General features: G+C 41.0%; 2 protein-coding genes across 5 annotated transcripts in view; one reads left to right on the forward strand and one right to left on the reverse strand.

Moving 5' to 3' along the window:
- The window catches only part of Ercc8 (ERCC excision repair 8, CSA ubiquitin ligase complex subunit), a 39611-nt gene extending 34213 nt beyond the window's left edge, over positions 1-5398 (reverse strand). The window contains exons 1-2 of one of the 4 annotated variants that reach the window (XM_028884285.1): positions 5260-5398; positions 1352-1447 (exon numbers count right to left, since the gene is read on the reverse strand). In XM_028884285.1, the coding sequence (XP_028740118.1) occupies positions 1352-1447; positions 5260-5336 (173 nt within the window). In that variant the 5' untranslated portion in view covers positions 5337-5398. The remainder of the gene's footprint in view (positions 1-1351; positions 1448-5259) is intronic. The other 3 variants (XM_028884299.1, XM_028884305.2, XM_028884293.2) reach the window with 3 other exon arrangements.
- Positions 5399-5520: 122 nt separating this feature from the next.
- Ndufaf2 (NADH:ubiquinone oxidoreductase complex assembly factor 2) overlaps positions 5521-21969 on the forward strand; it is a 111697-nt gene continuing 95248 nt past the window's right edge. Inside the window, exon 1 of the mRNA XM_028884249.2 lies at positions 5521-5701. Within this exon, the coding sequence (XP_028740082.1) occupies positions 5575-5701 (127 nt within the window). The 5' untranslated portion in view covers positions 5521-5574. The remainder of the gene's footprint in view (positions 5702-21969) is intronic.

Consider the following 21969-nt stretch of genomic DNA (forward strand, 5'->3'; position numbering starts at 1 on the left):
CTTGAAAAGCCAGGCAAAAGATTGTGCACCCTCTTTTTTATTATTTTTTTTTTAATTTATTTTACATACCAACCACAGCTCCCCCTCTCCTCTCTTCCAGTTCCCTCCCCCCACCTCCCATTTACCCTCCCCATCCACCCCTCCTCCATTTAGAAAGGGGCAGGCCTCTCATGGCACATCAAAGGTGAGGTAGGACCAAGCTCCTCCCCTTGCATCAAGGTTGGGCGGGGCATCCCAGCCTGGGGCCTACGGTTCAAACAACCAGTTCAGTGTTCCATCTTTTAAATGTAACCAGGTGCTAAAAGAGAACTCTGTTTATCACACACTTCTTCCACACTATTATTATGGCAGAGGTGAAGTAGAAAGTGCAAGTCTGCCAGACCCACCTGGCTTATGTTAAAGTGAATGACAATTCTTCACTATGAAACAAAACCTCTAGGGTGACTGCTGAATAGACCACAGCACAAGCGACTATTTTCCTTAGGTTTTTTTTAATACATAGTCTAATTGTAGACCACATAAAGATTGATTGGTTTTAGTTCCTTGCAGTGCCATGGCTTGAATCCAGGACAGTGTACATACTAGGTGAGGGTCTATTACTGAACTACAACCTCAGCTCACATGAAGGGCTCTGAGCCCACCTTCCTTACCGGCCCTTTCTGCTCTAGATTGAACCCAGATCCTTGTGTGCGCAAATCATGCATTCTGCCATAGAGCTGACCCTCCCCCAAACCTTCCCATATGAGTAGTGTGGTGTGATGATGAGTTGTGACTAGGGGAACACGTTCAGTTACAGTGTGGGCAATGAGCTGAAACAATTAACATGCACGTGAAGCTGCTTTCAATACAGATTTTCTCAAATCCTTAGGACAAATAAGCTAAGCATAACCATTCCCATCAAATAGCTATGGCAACTGAAAATTTGAAAGGGTAGGTAAACTGCACAAGGTCACAGAGTTGCTACGTATTCAGTAAAATTATTGCTTCAAACTTCATTTGACAAACACTTTTTATATTCAAGGCCCCATTAGGCTTCTTGAAAGTAACAGCTATATTTCAAAGAGCACCTAAGATACATCCCAGCACTTAGAAGCCTCCTGCATCAATGTCAATTCCTGGTTTATTGATTTAATATGAATATATTTATGTCACAGTATTTTGGAGGATCGAAAATCTGACAACATTTTGCATATTTGATTTTCTGTTTTTATTTTAAATGAATAAATGCCAACTCAACAAATGCTAGAATTATAATTTTCTTAACATATTGTAAGCAATGTCAACTAATCTATCTGAAAAGACAAGATTTGACTGTGTCTCATTTAAAAAGAAAAGTGAAGCTCCAACTTACTATCTTCCTTCAACAGGCTCAATATCAAGGGTGTTAACTCCACTGCAGTGGATTCTTTCAACATCTCTGTCTTTGTTCAGCTCCAGTGACAGGACCCTTCAAAATTAAGAAGAGAAAACTTAGTAAGAAGAAAAAATATAACATAAGCAAATTCCTTATTTCCCCAAGATTACATAGATTACCACAAATGTTGCAAGTCTTTAGTCTTACCATATTTAAAGGTGTTCAGATTTGTAAATGTCAGCCTCTAAAACAAGATACCAACAACTACATGCAAACATTTCACTGAAATATTACTTTAAATTTCATTTAGAGTTTAAGTTCTTAATAAGGTATCTATGGATAAACTTTCAAGAAGAGTTAAATTCTGATAAATTTGACTGAGGACACCCAGTGGATAAACGTTTGAATTACACATTAAAAGAGTCTCTTTAAGACTGTAGAAATGCAAACTATAGTCAACACAGTTTAAACAAAGTGAATTATTTTCTTTTCTCTTTAGTGCCTTGATTGTTTTTTTTTTTTTAAACCTGTCTTTATTCTTTTGAACTCTGCCTTGGGTCCAAACATGAAATGTGTGGTATGACAGTAACCAGAGTTTCAGAAAGTTGGGCAATCATAGCAAAGACGGAGATCAGGAAGGCCACCTCATAGAACAGTTTATGGACTCCAGGACTCACTCTCTACTGGAACATGCAGAGATCCGACCCCAAATACCCTGCAAACGACTTTCCAGACTCAACCAAGTGCCACTTGGCCACTGCCTGCCCAGTGAGTGGCATGCCCCTGGAGACCTAAAAGGATTTGAAACCACAGCCTACTCTGATATACCACAGCTAAATACTGACACCTAAAGACAGCATTAAAGCAACCAAACTGTCAATCTGTAAAGGAAAAAAAAATGATTTCAGTGACAGCATTTCCCCTTCAAAATCTGTGCGGCCATCAGATGTTATGGTGGTTTGAATAGGCATGGCCCCAAAGACTCATGTGTTTGAATGCTTGGCTATAGGACGTGGCACTATTAGGTATGGCCTTGTTGGAGGAACTGGGTCACTGTGGGGGTGCGCTTCGAGGTCTCATATATGTTCAAGTTACACTCTGTACACAGTTGCATTCTGATGCCTGTGGATCAAGATGCAGAACTCTCAGCTCCATCTCCAGTACCATGTCTGCTTGCATGCCACCATGAAGAAAATGGACTAAACCTCTGAACTGTAAGCCAGCCCCAATTAAATGTTTTCTTTTACAACAGTTGCCATGGTCATGATGTCTCTCCACAGCAATAGAAACCCTAATTAAGACAGAAGTGCTCTTTAAAAAAAAAAACAAAAAACCTTAGCAAGTCACGTTTGGATAGAGGGCAATGAAATAATATGGAAAATAGGGATATTCATAAAGAAAAGAGCAAGAGAAATGGTGAATATCTGGAATAAACAGAATAGACCATTCTTTTCCTTAAAATATGCTTGATGATTATAAACAATAATTATAATGCTGTCAGGTGGGGTATATACTGTTTGCAAACACAGTTACATATGGCAACAACATAGGATAGAGAGTAAAGGTTACTAAAGTTTTGACATTTCAAATGAAGCAGTAAAACTCCAAGTAAATGAGGAAGTTATACAGCCACTAGTATATACGTATATGCATTAGGTATACACATTACATACATCAAGAGTCAAAATTATGGCAGATACATTTAAGATGGAGTGCTAAATAATGTTCAGATAAACCAAATGAAAGCATTAAAGGGGAACAAAAAGGCTGTGGAGCACTTAGTGGACTCGCTATTTTTCCTTTTAAGTATTTTTAGATTTATTTATTTTTATGTATATGAGTGTTTGTTCTGCCTATCTATATGTGCACTGCATGTATGCCTGATGCCAGTGAAGGCCAGAAGAGGGCTCTGGATTCTTTGAAACTGGAGTTACAGATGGTTTTGAGCCACGATGTGAGTGCTAAAATAGAACCTAGGCCCTCCACAAAAGCAACAATAGCATGTTATTATTATTATATTATTATTATTATTATTATTATTATTATTATCTACAGTGACTGCCCCTTAAGCAGTGCTTCCGCTGCCATGGCCTCAGCCTGAGGGGAATTTGTTACTGAGTCTTTCAAAGCTACTAAGGGAACTTTTCTAAATCTACAGCACTCACGATTCAAGGCTTGGGTGGAATTCTGCTCCCTCAGAGAGGCTGAATAGCAAGTAGCTAATTTTCTCCCTTGGCAGGCATCTTGAAAAAAAAAAAAAAAGAAGAAGGAAAGAAAGAAAGAAAGAAAAAGAAAGAAAGGAAGAAAGAAAGAAAGAAGAAAGAAAGAAAGAAAGAAAAGAAAGAAAGAAAGAGAAAGAAAGAAAGAAAGAAAGAAAAGAAAGAAAGAAAGAAAGAAAGAAAGAAAGAAAGAAAAGAAAGAAAAAGAAACACAACATAACAAACAAACAAACCCCAATCCAGTGTCCTTCTCTCAGCCCCCACTTAAAAAACCCTTGCTACACTTGGTTTCTTATCACTTCCTGTCAGCTTCTTGCTGACTCAGCCTCCTGCTCATAGGATAATTTTATTTAATCAAACACATCTTTAAATTGTTAACAAAAGCAGTAGGGAAAAAAATTCAACACACTTTATAATAATATTCCCCAACCCTAGCAAGTGCTTTAAACCACGGAGCCACTTTTCCAGCCCCTCGAATTGGCTACTGGGAATACAAAATGCTTTCGGAGGGGCTGAAAAGATGGCTTAGGGATTAAGAGTGTGTACTGCTCTCTCGGAGGACTAGCATTCAGATCCTAACACCCCCATGAGACAGTTCAAAATGCTTGTAACTCCAGCTTCAGGAGATACAACACCATCTTTCGGCTTCTGTGTGCATTGTACTCTGTGTGCATTGTACTCATGTGTATGTGCGAAGTGAGTTAAAAAAGACAATCATTTCGAGAAGTGAATTAAAAAAGACTTAATCATTTCTGCACGAATTGATGAGAACATCAGAAGCAGATACAAACCCTCATCATGTTTAGAACTAATCAAAATGTGGCTTTAAAAAAGGTTGCATATTAACTCATTTAGTTAAAACAACTTAAATAATTTTTGGAACGTATCATTCTAAATATAGAACACCAAAATGTAAAAACGAAGGCAATATAATTATATTTCAGTATATAAAACACATAATTGTTGAAAGCAGGCAACTGATTACCTAGCAGAATAATTTGTTGTTTTGTTTGTTTCTCATTGATCAAGGAAGCCTGGAAACGGCTCCCAGTGGTCTCTTAATTCCTAGTATTGGTGACCTTCGGTAATTCGATCACCTTGAGCGAGCCAAATCTAGTGACTCATTTCAGATTGACAAGAATAGGACAAAAAATGATGAGCGAGCACTTCTGAGGCTGGAGGCGGCCTCCCACCTTACGCTGCCGTCTGTTTTCTTGGCCAGTTGTCCTGTTCCGGTATCCTATGGGATATTTCGAAACAGTGCAAAACTACAACCCCTTGGGAAACTCTCGAGTACGCCACCAGCATTCAACCCACCAGGCATATTATACCTGAGAATCAAGCTCCATACATCATCAGATCGATTTCTCCCACATTTCCCAGATCTATGCATTCCACTTGCAACCTTACACTCCCCTGCACGCCCATCAGCTCTCCTGGAGCGACAGTGACCTAACGCGACTCCCCTCCCAACCTTCAGCTTCATTCTTCAAGCAGACGCCAAGCTACAGTGACTGCGACCTGCGTTTCACCCTCCTACTCTGCTCTCCATGCCCACGCGGGTCTGTCTTCCTCTTCTGGCACCGGCCGACTTCTTCATCTTCGACCAGTGTGGTCCTGCCACCCTAACTCCCTGCTCCAGACTCTCACTTGGCACGTCACGGGGACCGACCAGGCGTGCCTTACCTCCGTGTGGACTGCGCTCTACGCAAGCGAAGAGGGTCCTCCAACCCCGACTGCCGAGCGTACAAAAAGCTCAACATCTCGGTCCCACTCACCGGCTGGAAGCCTCGGAGCCGCCATGACACAACCGGGACCGGGGGGTTGTAACAACGGGGTCTCCTATTGGCCAAGCCGTGAGAGGACGTGAACCAACGGAGAGCGCCTTTACTGGGAGGCGGGCGAACGCGAGTCAGAGCAGGGGGCGGGGCCCGGCGTGGGCGGGGTCTCCCGGCCGGCGCGAGCCCGAGGGACCTTGAGCTGCGCGGCGGCGGCGGCGGCATGGGCTGGTGGCGGGGTCTGCTGCGCTCGGTGTGGGGCTCCCTGTCGAAGGAGGTGAGGGAGCACGTGGGCACGGACCATCTGGGGAACAAATACTACTTCATCCCCGAGTACAAGAACTGGAGAGGTGAGAGCGAGAAGCGGCCGCGGGTCGCTGCGCGTCCCGGGCAGGTGGCTGTCACTGCAAATCTGGGGCCGGGCCTCGGGTGTCCTGGCCCCTGTCTGTCCCGGGGTGCGAGGGCTTGGTCGACGAAGTCTGGACCGAGTCCTCCAAGATCTGCCAGAGGGGTTTGGGGAGCATCGGGAAAGACTTTGCGCCGGTGCCCAGCTTGGTCTTTAGCTCCCTGCTGTCCTCAGAGTTTACCTTTCCCAGTGGCGCTGTGGCTGGGGCGCTCGCCCTGTTTGTAGCCATCCTTGAAACTAGGAACTATCCAGACACACTGATCTTTTCTAATTAGCAGTTCCCGTTTCCTTCCCAAGGAGTTTGTGAACCAATCGACCCTGTGCAGGTCGATTTCAGAAACATCTCTAAAGATATTTTCAAGAAGTGGAGCGTGTTGTTTGGGGAGTGCTCCATTTTAGCCAGAAGTGGTGGCACCTGCCTTTAATCTCAACACTCTGGATGCTGGGGCAGGCGGATCTCTTGAGTTCGAGGCCAGCCTGGTGTACAAAGCGAGTTCAAGGACAGTCAAGGCTGCACAGAGAAATCCTGCCTCGAAAAATAAAACAAACAAACAAAAAAAGGAGGTGTTCCATTCTTTTTTTGTTTTGTTTTGTTTTTTTGGGTTTTTTTTTTTTTTTTTTTTTTTTTTTTTTTTTTTTTTTGACAGCACGCCACATAGCGGCTTTCACAATGTCTTCTATTTTTCTCTATTGCTCCATTAGAGAGTCTCAGACGTGGGAGAAGAAAGAAGTTAGGGTAGAACTTCAGCTCTGAAGTAGCTGAGAGACAAGTCGTTTATTCTCACCTTGTCCCAGTGGTCTTACAGGAAAGAGATAGTAGTAGTGTCACTACTGGGACACTTGAAGACCCATCTGGCACTGTTTCACTCACTTCTCACACTTATTAACTATGTTAAATGTTTATAAAATTGTTTTACTTAGCTTTTAAAAAGTTTTTTTTTTTTTTTAATTTTATGTTTACTGCCTGCATTTATGTGTGCACACTACATGCCATAAAGGTCAGGAGAGGACGTTTCCTGAAGTGGAGTTAAGGGCGGTTGTTTAGCCACCATGTGGGAGATGGGATTTGAACCTGGGTCTTCTATTAGAGCAGCTATCACTCTTAACCTCTGAGCTATCTCTCCAGACACTGCTTAGCCCTTTTCTATAACTTACAACCTTGGACTTTTTTTTTTTTTTTACCCACTGAGCATTTAAATATGCTGCGCCTGCTTCATGTACCTAGACAACCACTGATCTGATTTTTGACTCGATGGATTGATTGCTCTGCATTTTCTACAGATTTTATAAGTGAAAATATATAGTAACTCTTTAGGTTTCTTTCTGGGTTCTTAGGATAATTATTTTGAAATTCACCCTCCTGTGTACCAAAATTGTAACCCTATGCTAGTGTTCCAGTGTGTGGAATGTAATGTAGTTTGCTTAACCATTCTCCTGTTCAGAAATCTTTGGATTATTACCAGTTTAAGGCTGTCACAAATGAATTATTAGCATCCATGTAGATAAGGCGTTGTATAGATATAATGCTTTCAGTTCTCTTTTTAAAAGGTCTACAGGGAGAATGGCTGGACCAACCGGTAGGTGTATGCTTCACTTTATAAGAAACAAAGTGACCGTGATGGTGCTTGCCTTTAATCCCAGCACTCAGGTGGTAGAGGCAGGTGGATCTCTGTGAGTTCGAGGCCAGCCTGGGCTACAGAGATAGTTCCAGGACAGCCAGGGCTACACAGAGAAACACTACCTCAAAAGAAAAAAGAAAAGAAGGGAGGGAGGGAGGGAAGAAGGAAGGAAGGAAATAAATAAATAAATAAATAAATAGACAAAATGATGTTACCAAGCTGGATGTGGTGGTGCACGATTTTAATCTCAGCACTCTAGAGGCAGAGACAAGCAGACCTCTGTGAGTTCGAGGCCAGCCTGGTCTACAGAGCAAATTCTGGGGTGGCCAGGGACACACAGAGAAACCCTGTCTCCAGAAACAAACAAAAGTAAATGATATCATTTTATTTCCCCACCGGCAATGCTGGAGGGTTCATTTTCTTCATGTTAGCTAATTAGTTGGTACATAGTGATAGCTCAGTTTTTTCTTTAAGTTCATTTTACTGCTAATAAATTGTTTTGTTTTGTTTTCAAGGACTAAGGAATGGCTTGTTGTGTTATAACACTTGTTCAGCAGATATGAGGAGCTGAGTTTGAATCCCTAGCACCTATGTAAAAAGCTAGACATGGCCATGTGTAAGCTAGGCATGGCTGTGTGTAAGCCAGGCATGGCTGTGTATACCTGGCAACTCCAGCATTTCAGGAACAGACAGGCAGCTCTGAGGGATGGGTGGTGGATGGTCAGGCTTCCTAGCCAGTAGGCAAGTTTCCAACTCAGAGACAGTCTCAAGGTAATAAGGTAGAGAATATAAGGAAAACACCTGCTATTCAGCTCTGGCCTCCACATGTGTGTGCACAGGTGTGTGCACTGGCACACTCAGGTGCGTGTAATGCACACAGCACTCACACACAGCACGAACTGTCTCCAGATTCAAGTGCTATAAATTGGTACACATTTCACATTTGACCTGTCAGAGATTCATCTGACCTCATCACAATCAGGATACAGAACAGGTTACTACCTTCAATATCTCCCACATGCTAATCCTCAGAAGTTATTCTTTCAGTTCGTAACCTTGGTAGCTGATTGTTATGTCAATTATTGTTCTGTCTTTTTGAGACTATTGCATAGAGAGAGTCATACCGTATGTAACTTTTTGAAAATGGCACCTTCTATTTTTCATCATAACGCCTTTGAGAGTCATTGTATGTATCAGTGGGTTGTTTTAAATATATATAATTGTGTGTATATATATATATATATATATATATATATATACACACACTGTAGTTTGTACATTTACCCACTGAAGACCATTTGGGCTGCTGCCAGCTCTTGGTGCTTGTGGATAGAATTGCCATAAACATTCACGTATAGGTTTTCCATGAACTTTAGTTTTCATTTCCCCAGAGGCATGGCTGATTTTTAGCCTTTTTTTATCACTTAATTTCCATACAAGCTCAGTAGCTCCAACTTGCTCTGTAAAATGAAAATAAAAAAGTACTTACCTGGCTTTGCCAGACATTTTTGGAAGTCAAGAGAAATAAATTAGATAATGTCTTCTTTAGAGAGTGAGATTTGATGTCACAGTCTGCTTGAGCTGAATTTGGACTTGGTTCTTTGATTTCTTTTATCTCTTGTAGTTTTCAGCATAGGGAGTGTACATGTATTTTATTTGTTTAGAAGTTTATTCTGTTTGATATTATAAAGGGTACTTTTTTATTGTTTTGTTTTTTGTTTTCTTCTTTGAAGCAGCCTCTCTATGTAGTTTCGGCTGGCCTGCAACTCACTGTGTAAACCAGCGTGGCCATGAACTCAAAGAGATCCACCTGCCTGTTGTTGGTTGTTTTTGCTCTTTTGAGGGGCCCTGCCACTCAGCTCCCAAATAAATCACCCGAGGAGGCTTATTCTTAATTATAAATATCTGGCCTTAGCTTGGCTTATTGATAGCCAGCTTTACTTAAATTATCTCTTCTAGCTTTTGCCTTTGAGCTTTTACCCATCTCTATTTCTGTTTGCCTTTCATTATTTCTTACTCTGGCTTGCTGTGCAGCTGGGTGACTGGCCCCTGATGTCCTCCTCCTCTGGCTACTTCTTTTCCTCCCAGATTTCTCCTTCTATTTATTCTCTCCACCTGCCAGCCCTGCCTATTTTTTCTCCTGCCTTACCATTGGCCATTCCGCTCTTTATTAGATCATCAGGTGTTTTAGACAGGCACAGTAACACAGCTTCACAAAGTTAAACAAATGCAACATAAACAAAAGTAACACACCTTAAAATAATATTCCCAACACCTGCCTTCCCTTTTCCAGTGCTGGGATTTTTATTTGGCTTTACTTATTTGTGTGTGTGTGTGTGTGTGTGTGTTCCTATGAACATATATCTGTGTATGGAAACCAGAGACCAGTGTCAGCAGCTTCTTCAGGCACTGTCTACCTTGTTTTTTGAGGCACGGTCTCTTGAACCCAGAGCTCTGATTCAGCTGGATTGGCTGGCCAGCACGCCCTAGGGATCTTCCTGTCTCCATCTCCTCGGCACTAGGATTACAGGTACATGCTACAGAGCTGACTTTTTACGTGGGTGCTGGGGATTTGAACTCAGGTCCTCACACTTGGACAGCAAGCACTTTACCCATGGAACTGTCTCTCTGATGCAGCTTTAAAAATTCCCTTTGTAAGCTTAATAGTTCCTTGCTGTTCTCTGTTAGCCCAGAGGTTCTTTTCGTAAGTGGATCTTGAAACTGTTTTCTCGCATGAGCTGAAATGTATGGACTGACCTTTTAACATTAATATTTACTTGTTTATTTGGTTTGTGTACATGTGTGGGCATGCCCACCCATGCCACAGTGCACTTGTGGATGTCAGAAGACAGCTTGGGATGGTGGTTCTCTCCCTCCACTTTGTGGGTTTGGGGGTTCAAACTCATGTCGTCAGGCTCGGAAGCAAGTACCTTTGCTTTTGGAACCATCTAACTGGCCCTGGCTTCATTTTTAGACCTGTTTTAGGCTCACGGAAAAGCTGAATGGAAGCTCCTAACAGCCTTTCCCCTCCCCCACTGTGCCATTGCCAGCGTCCTGCATCGGGGTGTGCCCCATTCTCTCCCCCATTGACTCTCTACTGTCCTGGTAGTTTTACTCTTTCAAGATGCCATAGAGATGTAACTATGTAGTATATTGCCTTTTTAGACGGGCTTTTCACTTAATAATATGCTTTTACATCGTTTCCTTTTTGCGTGTGACATAGTGGTTCTCTTCCTTCCTCTCTTCTTTCTGTTGATTATATGTTGAACTATGTTGATTGACTTTAACATTAGTAGACTTCATTTTTGTGTATTTATTTTGAAGTTTTGGCTGTTTTAGATTTTATTTACATTTATTTTATGTGTTTGGGTGTTTTGCCTGTTTGTATGTCTGTGCACCATGTGCATACAGTGCCTGAGGAGGCCAAATGAGGGTGTCAGGTCCTCTGGAGCTGGTTATGAACTGCCATGTGGGTGCTGGGAACTGAACCTCAATCCTCCGGAAGAGCAGCGGTGCTGAGCCATCTCTCCACCCGTTTTCATTTCTTTACAGTTGTGTGTGTGTGTGTATGTATGCCGCTAGTATACGGGTGCCCACAGAGGCCAAAAGAGGACATAGGATCCTCTGGAGCTAGAGTTATAGGAGGCTGTTACAGACTGTTAGAGGTGATTGTTACAGTATGCTGATCTAAGTGAAGTTTCAGACCTATTGATGGAACTTTGATCCAATTTCTAGCACAGCTAAGGCCTCTTTTATTTATAAATTGAATAGGATTTGGGAAGATAATGAGGTAAACATGAATCAATGGTTTTATTCATTTGAATTTTGCACATTCATATTGGAGCACACATTAGAAATATACTGTCTTCCATTTCTTAGTGTTCCATAACCTCTAGTCTTTTTCCTATCATTTTCATGGGCTTAGTTTAGCCAGAGTTACCATTCTTTCATATTTAATGTCTTTACAACCACCACCTAGGTCATAGTCTCATTTTAAACACGGGGCTATCCTTTCCTTTCTCCATGTTTAGCTGAGCTTCCTGTGTCTCTGCCTGGGTATAGAGTGGGTACCGCAAAAGCCATAGTCAATGAATTACCTCCTGGTCCACAATTCTAAAAGTCAAAACAAAACAAACCACAGCGATGGATGAACTAGCTCAAAGAATCTTAAGATACAGCTCAATAAATGAGTCAAATTAGCCTTGGAGGAATAAATATTCTTACCAGAAATAAGAGTGCCTATCCATGGCATAGCCACCCTTACTGTGGGTCAGGTCTGGACCTGCCTTTAAGACCTGCTAAATGGAGTTGTAGAACATCATAAAACTTCTGTGTGCACACTTAGCCTTACAGTTTCCCTTTCGAATCATTATTTAATTATTCAAAACCTGCGTCATCCCCTGTTGTGCGTGTAGATTCATTGATTAGGAGATCTCAGCTTATTCGCATGTATTATTTAATGGATTACCATTAATAGAAACAGTTACAGAGAACCTGAAAAGTGAATAACCAGAACTGAAAGTCTAGTTTCTTTTTTTCGTAAATAATTGGAAGGTGGTAATGCAGTTCTCTGGAATGTGGGACTTGACTCCTCAGCATTTGGCACTAATGAAAATATTTCAGTTCTTCCAGCAGATGGCAGCATTGTTCCAAAAATCAAGGTTGACAGTTTCTTTTTATTTTGAACTGATTTGAATGACCGCCTCCCACACACCCAGACAGGATCAGAGTATTTATTTACCTAACCAGCAGCAGCAGCAACAACAAAACATAATGGAAAGGAAAACAGAAATACACAAGATGGACAGAGAACAATGGACAATATGGCAGTAATAAATACTTCGCTGTCAGTTTTTCTCTGAGATTTCTTTTGTTTTGTTTTGTTTGTTGTTTTGGTTTGTTGTTGTTGTTGTTGTTTTGGTTTAGTTTTTTTTGAGACCAGGTTTCTCTGTGTAGTTTTGGTGCCTGTCCTGGATCTCACTCTGTAGACCAAGCTGGCCTTGAACTCACAGAGATCCACCTGGCTCTGCCTCCTGAATGCTGGGATTAAAAGTGTGCACCACCGCCACCTGGTGTTTTCTTTCTTTTTTAAAAAATTATTTCCTGAATTTCCCTCAGTTGTGTGTGAAGTTCATATACTTAAATACTAATTGTATTTTGGCAGAAGGGGAAAGACCTACTGTTTGCCCTGTGGCTTTGAAATGAGATTAAGCAACTGAATCCTAATCTTGATTCTCCTATCAGGGGAGTGTGGAATCTTTGAGCTGAAATGGAAACTAATTATAGCTGATTGACAAACTGCGTCATATCTATTTTTCATTGAGGCCAAAAGTATTTTCTGGAAATGAGTTGCCAGCTCTGTCTTCGAGGGTGTCATAATTGCTTTACGCTAGGACAGTACCATCAGTGCCAGTAATGATCACAGCATCTAGTAAATACTGTGTACTAGACTCACATTGTAGCATTTGTCAGGAGATGCTGCATTCGTGAGGAAATTACAAGAATTAAGAAAAATGGCTTGGTTAAAGCCACTCCATTGTCTCGTGCTTACCCAGAGCCCAGTTTCTCTGACATTTTAACTCAGATAGATACTGTTTTCCTAACTTTCAGAGAGCTGCTCAGGCCAGCAAGTCGTTTCTGCTGCTGCTCAGGGCTAAGTGTAAGTTATTTACCAGTTACAAAACTGCATTGATAACTGTTAGTAGTCACAGGTGAGTGATGTCTGGTACTGAGAAATAGCTTCAGGCTTCATTATCAGTTGTTAGATTTTTTTTTTCTATTCTAAGCTTTTTTCTAAATCCATTTTTGCAAAGTGGTGTGGGGAATATATACATTTAGAAAATACCTTGAATGGAATTTAAAAAAAAATAGCTTGAATAATTCCAATCAGGCTGCCTGTTTTATCTTGCATTCCAGCTGGTTAATGGCTCCATCTTGTGGTCCAAATGACAAACTGCATTCTTTGCCTAAAATGCCGATTAAGGAGTTTTTCCAACTTAGCTGAGTACTTCACATAGAGTTATTTATGCTGTCTTATTTATTAAGACATAAGTCTCATTAAACATATATTGTTGTATCTGCGTCTCTCTAGGGCTTTGCTCTGAAAAACCATTCCCCCACTTTCTAATGTATTTCCTGTCTTTCCTTCTTCAATGTTGGTTCCATCTTAAGGTGCCTTAAGTTCCAGAAGCCATTTTTATAGTGATCTGCCTATGAGTAAATAGAACTCTTAAATATACGAATTTAGCTGCTCATGGATATACACAGCATACATATTTATAAATTTATTTTATACACACACACACACACACACACACACACACACACAGCATAACTCTCCTCCTCCAATGGGGTTTCTCTTGTGTAGTTTTGGTGCCTATCCTGGATCTCACTCTGTAGACCAGGCTGGCCTCGAACTCACAGAGATCCGCCTGGCTCTGCCTCCCGAGTGCTGGGATTAAAGGCATGAGCCATCACCGCCCAGCTCAATAACTCTTAAAATATGTATATATAAGGAGTTTAATGATGGTGATGTTTGGGAGAAGTTTGTGATGAGAAGTGAAATGTAAAATCTTCAGGAAAATTAACTACCTGATCACAACTGTAAGATGATTGCTAAAATCAGGAATGAATTAAGTATTGGTCTGTCTCACCATCAGCTTTACTTAGGTTTCTTTTGGAAAAATTGCATGTAGCTGTGCTGTTCAAGGTTATGTTGACATATATGTGCATATTGTGTCTAATTAACAAATCATATTTGACATTTTGAAAAAGATATTTCAGAGATTCTGTTTTTTAATGGAGTAAAATATTTTTACATTTTATTTATTTGAAAATTTCATCTATAAGTATTGTGGTTACATCATCTACCCTCCTTCTCTTTTCCCCTTCCCTCTCCTGCCTTGCCATCCTCTTCTTAAATTCCTGGCCTCTCATTCGTGTGTGTGTGTGTGTGTGTGTGTGTGTGTGTGTGTGTGTGTGTGTGTGTGTACAGCCTGCTGAGCTCATTCAGTGTTGCTCACATGTATATGTGTTAGGGCTGACCATTTGGACCTGGATCATCACTTTTACAGAATGTGTTCTTTGAGAATCACATGCTCATATACAATGGGACATGAGCATCTCCCCTTACTCCCTTCCATCCGGACACTCTTCTCCATTAGCACATAAAGTGACTGTCACTGTGGCATTTCAGACCTTGTTTGTGCTGCTGCTGCTGCCCTCCCCTCCTGCCCTCTTCCCATCCTCCCTCGGAGCCCTCCATTTGCTTCCCTGGTGAGTGTATTGTGTTGCCCTCTTGCCCACTGCTCAGGACCTCTCCCTTCTCTTGGTGCTCTTTCAGGCTTATGATCTCTACGCACACTCACATCCATGCATAAAAATGAAAATCTGTGATTCCCTATGAGAGAAAACACGTGGTATTTGTCTTCTGAGTCTAGGTTACTTTGCTTGACACAGTAACTTCCAGTTCCGTCCATTTTCCTGCAAATTCCATTTTTCTTTACAGTTGAATAAAATTCGATTGAACAAACATAGCACATTATCTTCACTCATTCATGTGTTGATGGCCATCCAAGCTGGTCCCATTTCCTGCCTATTGTTGAGTATGCAGCAATAAACAAAACACAGAGTGTCTCTCTGTGACTTAGAGCCCTTGGGGACATGCCCAGAAAATGCCCCCTCCATGTTTGTTGAATAGTACTGATTTATTTAAGATTTATTTATTTTGTGTATATGAGTGTTTTATGTGCCTCTCTCTGTGTGCTGCATGTGTGCCGTGTCTGAGGAAGCCAGAAGATGGCATCGGATTCTCTGGAACTGGAGTTAAAGACAGTTGTGAGCTGCCATGTGGGTGATGAGACCTGAACACTGGTCCTCTGGAAGAGCAGCTCGTGCTCTTAATTGCTCTGCTTCTCCGCAGCACAGGACTCTGAGGTTTTGTTTGTTTGTTTGTTTGTTTGTTTGTTTTGGTTTTTCGAGACAGGGTTTCTCTGTGTAGCTTTGCGCCTTTCCTGGAGCTCACTTGGTAGCCCAGGCTGGCCTCGAACTCACAGAGATCCGCCTGCCTCCGCCTCCCGAGTGCTGAGATTAAAGGCGTGCGCCACCAATGCCCGGCATTTGTTTTGTTTTTTATATAATCTTTTGACAAAGTTATGATAGCACAATATGACATCTGTAAGTCACATGTCTCTTGAGAGTTTGAAGTGTTTTGGTTTTTTTTTTTTGCAAAATTTGAGGGAGTTATTTTTTCTGAACATTTATAATAATCTTTACTATATTCATTATTGTTTGAATTACTTTTCATATTTCTAGCCTGATGTACTATCTTTGGCCATGTTCTTAATTAAAAATTGATAGTATTCTTCTAATTGTCTATTACTTCCTTAGACTTTGTGAAGCTATTTCTGGTATGAAGCATGATTTAGTATGTGTTTACATTGTAGAATAACTAAGTTAAGCCAATGTGTATATGGACTCATATGATTATTATTTTTCTTTTTTATTGTGAGAATACCTCAAATTCCAGAGCAAATGTCAGGTTTGTAATGTGGTTTGGTTTTAGCCCGAGTCACCAAGCTGTGCAGTAGAACACTTTGTCCATCCTGCCAACCCCCAAGCTCCCAGCGTAACTCATCAGCTCCTTATAAGCAACATTATTTTATGTATCTTGCAATTAATCCTTTTTATACTTCACATATATGTGAGACTGTGTTGTATTTGTTTTTCTCTGCCTATCTTATTTTTTCTGAACATATTCTCTTACTGTTTGAATAGGTATGGCCCCCATAGACTTATGTGTTTGAATGCTTGGTCATAGGGAGTGGCAATATTAGGAGGTGTGGCCTTGTTGGAGGAAGTGTGTCGCTGCAGGAGCGAGCTTTGAGATCTCATATATGCTCAAGCTATACCTAGGGTGGGATAGTTCATTTCCTGTTGCCTTTGGATTAAGATGTAGATAGAGCTATAGCTCCCTCTCCAGCACCATGTCTGCCTGCATGCTGCCATGCTTCTCACTATGATGATAATGGGCTAAACTCGTGAACTAAGCCAGCCCCAATTAAATGTTTTCCTTCATAAGAGTTACGGTGGTCATGGTGTCTCTTCACAGCAATAGAAACCCTAAGATGTTCTCCAGATCTATCATTTGGCATAAATCTACTCACACAGCACCATCAACTAGAAACCAAGTGTTCAGAACCTGAGAGAGACATTTCTCATTCAAACCACCACATAATATCCTTTGTTTATGATGTCCCAAATGGTAGAATTTGTGACTCCGCTTTAAAATGCTGAACAATATCCTTTGTTTATGTATATACACCATATTTTCTTTATTCAGTATCTGTCGATGACGGACATTTAGGTTGAATAATACTGTGTAACAGGAATGCAGGCGTATTAGTCAGCTTTGTGGCACGATCACAAAACATATGACACAGGCTGCTTGTGAAGTAAAGAGAGGTTTATTTTACCTCATGGTTCTGGAGCTGTAAGTCCTAGATTGGCCAGGCAGCCTCATTGGCTTGGCCCTCTACTGATGAAGTTCATCACGGTAGGAGCATGTATCAGACCAAGCAATCACATCTAAAGCAGAAAAGTGTGGGGTGTACCAGCAGGGTCCTGTAGTCCCTTTCAAAGGCACACCAAAGGCACTTTCGTGTGTGTGTGTGTGTGTGTGTGTGTGTGTGTGTGTGTGTGTGTGTGTGTTTTAGAGAAAGCTGTGTTGGGAGGTGGCCGTTTGTATGACCACCATCATCTGAGGTTGCTAGTTTTGTTGTTCAGTTTTTTGAAGTGAGGTAAGGAAAACAGTTTAAGTACCATTCTTAGGATTTTCATTTAAGCAATTGCAGGAGAAGCAAGATTGGAGAGGACAGACCACATCTTCAGTCTTAGGTTCCATTTGAGATTTTGATTAGACATCTAAATAGAGATATCCAGAAAATTGTAAAAATGAGCCTGGAATTCAGAAGTCTGCTTTGGAAATAGAGATTTGCGAGTTGCTGACAAGGACCAGAGCAGGTGGTTAAATTCAATTATAAATGGTGGCTTGATAGTATTGCTACTTGTCAGTTCGAGTTGTGGCTGCTAAGACTGAAGGTGATGGAAGGCTGGCTGGTTCTAAACGGACTTTGAGGACAGGATCTAATATCGTGTCTTGAGTTTCCGTGTATCACTTTGTTCAGAACTGTGGCATTAACTTGTCCTTGGGAGACATGAACAGACATCCACTCACTCCCGATATGGCACTAATGACAGAATAAAGATGTCACCCTGTCCAAGTTGAGCTTGTTGAGTCATCAAGTTTAACTGGGGTTCCTTACAGGATTATGAGTGATGCGTGGTTAACTTCGGGGCAGCTAATCCGCTCAAGAGTCACTCTCCTCAGCAACCATTAGCCACCTATATGTTTATTACCTTAATTAAACCATTAATTATGGGGATGTAGCCACGTCAAGTCTAGAGCATTTTATAACAGAAAGTGATAGTAAAGGGCTCTACTTCTAAGTAACTAAAAATGCTAATTGTTTTTAAGTGAGTAAGCTCTTTTTAAAGATGACATCACCAAGTATAAGTTCTTTAATTTTATTAAATTGATTTTTGGGTTTTAGTATAATCTCTGTTTCCTATACTTCTTGTTTTGTTGTTTCCTCTTGGTTTATTAAGAGAGGGTTCCACCGCATAACCCATGCTGGCCTGGAACTCCTGATGTAGACTGGGCTGGCTGCAAACTTGTAGCCTGCCTGCCTCTCTCGTGAGTGGTGGGTTTACACCACACTCGGCTGTTTACTTTAATTCAAGCATCTAATTCAGTGAACTTTGATTAGAAGGTGTGTGATTGTTTTAGTTTCTCTTACCCTGAAGTCAACGCCTCTGGGTATGTGTGCATGTCTCCTAGTCAGCTCTAGGAAGAGGGTGCCGAAAATCAGTCAGCCCAGAGTATCACACCTGGAAAAGGGGTAACTCGGGTTACAGGTATGATTGCTGTTTGGAAAGCATGTAGCCACGCTGATGGGAAGTCTTTGGTCTCAGTGGGATTTCAGATCTAGACCCTTACACATTTGAGCACTTGGAGAAATAGTCAGTTTAAGGAGATAACCACAGACTAGAACTGAAAGTTCAGAAATCTTACTACAGGGATGCCAGGACTGTTAATTGGGGAAAAAATACTCTTTGACAGTTGGTACTGAGACACCATTGCAAAAGAATACAGCTGCAAAAATGAACACCGTATGCAAGATGGATCAACTGTCCACACAGAGTTAAGCTTATAAAACATCTAAAAGTGGCACTTGTGGGGAACCCTCCATAGCTTGGGCTGGCCGGGGCATACTTAGACAGGATTCCTAAAGCACAAACAACAGTAACTCAGACCTCATCAACATACAAAACCCATATTCATTGAAGACATTGTCAGGAAAGTGAAAAGACAACTTATAGAATGGGAGAAAATACTGGAAAATCATATAATGTGTTTAGTATCAAAAGTTAGGACTTAGGTAACTCAGTGATGGAAAGACTAATGACAAGAAAGAAAGGAAAAAGAAATGGATGTCAATAGACCTTTCTAGATGATAGACAACTGGCCAACAAGCACATGGAAATATGGTGGTCTTTCATCCTTGAAGAAGAAGAAATCAAGAAGCTTACAGCCACTGTGATTTCAAAGAGGACGAGAAGTGAGTTAGGCCTGCTGGCACAGGCCTATAATCCAGCTACTTGGGAGACTGAAGCAGGAGAGTTATGATTTTAGGCATGCCAGGGCTTCAAAGTAAATTCAAGGCAAGCCTGGGTTACCTAGGGAGACCTTGCCTTGAACCAAACAGTCACTAATTAATGATAACAATAATGATTAATTGATGATGATGATGATGATGATGATAATAATAATAATAATAAAACAAAGGGCTAGGTGATGGAATGTGGCTGAGTTGTAGAATGCTGGTCTGGCATATGCCAGGCTCTAGGTTCAAGCCCCGGTATTGAAAGGAAAGAAAATGGTGACTAGGGCATAGGAAATGAGAACTATCTATGGTATTGGTGGGAACTGATGATGGTGTACTGCTGGGAAGGTCAGTGGTCCCTCAGGGCGTCCAGCATGAAATCCCACACAAGTCAGTTCTATAACTGGATGTGTGTCCAGACGGAAAGTATACTCAAGCAAATGCCTTAAAACAATGTTCATAGCTCTACCATTCCCAGAAGCCAAAATGGAGAAGCATCCCAAGTATCCATCAATGGAAGAATGGATATACAAGATGTGATATGGCCTCTGTGTGTGTGTGTGTGTGTGTGTGTGTGTGTGTGTGTGTGTGTAAAATGCAGCATACTGAGGCATGAGAAGGAATGAAGTGTTGATTTATGCTTGCTGCAGTGTGGATGAACCAGTGAGTGTCCTGTGCATAGTGAAAGAAACCAAACAGATTCACACTGTATGATTTCATTTATATAAAGTAGCAGCATAGGTAAATATACCGAGACAGAATGTACCACTGGAACTACAGGGAACTGTGGGGCAGGAAGTGCCCGCTTACAACTATGGTGATTTTTTTCTTTTGGGATGACGAAACTACTTTGGAACTAGGTAAGGGAGGGATTGCACGTGAATGCACTTTTTACCACTGGATTTTCCACTTTAAAATAGTAAAATTTATGTTATGTGTATTTTACCTCAATTAAATATAATAAATCAACATGTAATTCCAGCTGCATGGGATCCAGTATCCCCTTCTGCCCTCCAAGGACACTACACTCAATACACAAGCCCACACAGAGACACACTTATATGCACATAAAAAAAAGAAACAAAGTAATATATGAGTACAAGTTCTAGCAATGTGGCATGGCCATCTAAACCAGATCAAGACAGGAATAGATGGGATTGGCAGTGAATTAAAAGTGTTCTAAAGAATGCAAACTATTTTCTAGTGAGACTTGTATAATGGATGATTTTAGATACTAGATTAGGCCTAAAAAATGGTAAATTCCAATCCTGCGTGACACACTAAAAATAAAAATAAATAAATAAATAAATAAATAAAGTGAAAAGTTAAGTTTTATTAACAGGTGAATAATGCTGTTCATATTAGTATTTGTACTGTGTGTTTTGGAAAATTATGCTGTGGAATATCATTTTCTTGACCTATTTAGCCAAAGTTCTTTAAAAATGAAATGTTCTGGGGCTGGAAAGTTGGTTCAGCTGTTATATCACTTGCTGTTTTTCCAGAGGACCTGGGTTCGATTCCCAGCACCTATGTAGTGGCCCACAGCCAACTAGAACTCCAGTCTCAGGGGGTCCGACCCCTCTTTTGGCCTCTGCTGGCACCAGGCACACATCTAGAGCATAGACATATATTCAGTCAAATCACCCATACACATAGAAAAGAAAAAGAAAAATTTAATGTCTTACTAATATGGCTTACTTTATTTGTAAGTTTTTGCCTTTTATAACAGAAAAGCTGATAATGTTTAGAATTCTAGAAGAATTTTATTTTTTTGGTCTGGAATTCATATAATAATTTTTGGCAGACTAAATAAAAATGTTAGAGGACAGCATAAAGGAAAAATTAAAATATAGTTATAATTGCTTGCTAAGGAGTGAAATAAAACTTTTTGAAGAATCTGTGCTTATATAACTTGTCCGCATTAAAAATTTGCAAATCTTCACAAAGCTGAGCAAGCAAAGTGAAAATCCCTTTAAGGGGGTGTGTGTGGATTTAATGATAATTGTGTGCTGCATGGTTCCATTAACAGCACTTGGGCATTTTGCTGTCACATTTGAGATGTTATGTTGAGAGAGGGAAGCTCAGCCCCTTGGGTTCATCCACCACCAAGTACTAATCATTCAGCACTTTCTAAGTGGTGCTAAATAAAGCTAATGCTTTACTTGTAAATTACCTTATTTTGTGTTTAATGTTAATAAATGTTGATAGAAAGTCATACAGATATTAAAATAAAATCTTAGGTATGTTTCTCTAATGATAATAAAAAATAAGAGTCAAACTTAGGGTTGGCAAGATGGCTTAACTGGGAAAGGCATTTTCTGCTAGCCTGATGACCCAGGCCTGGATTTGAGCCCTGCGACCCACACTGTAGAAAGAGAACCAACTCCTACTAGTTATCCCCTGACCTCTACACACATGCCAAGGCATGATGCAAAAGAGTGTGTGTGCTCATACACAATAAATAAATAAACAAATGTAAAATGTGAGTAGAAAAGCCCAACTTACTGAAATGAAAGCACAGTGCTTCCTTGGAGTTGACCCTTTGACCCTCCATCAGCCCCCAGTGTGGAGGAACCGGGACGTCTGTGTACATCGTCAACCTGCCAGTCGCAGCTTTTCACGTGGCTCTTTGATGGCTCATCCATCAGCTTCCTCTGACACCCCACGACCCATGACTTCGGAGAAGGAGCATCTAGCATACGTAGATGTTTGCGGAATAGTGTGCTTTAGGTCATACATCAATAAGATGCCCGGTCATGTTAACAGAAGACTGATTGCAGCCGGCAAGGGAGGTGCTGCAAGTCAAGAATGAGGAATAGAAACAGCACAGCGTGAGTTTAAATAGAGCTTTGGAAGGAGGCAGAGGGACA

Source organism: Peromyscus leucopus, chromosome 11 (genome assembly GCF_004664715.2).
Source record: "Peromyscus leucopus breed LL Stock chromosome 11, UCI_PerLeu_2.1, whole genome shotgun sequence".
Taxonomy (NCBI): Eukaryota; Metazoa; Chordata; class Mammalia; order Rodentia; family Cricetidae; genus Peromyscus; species Peromyscus leucopus.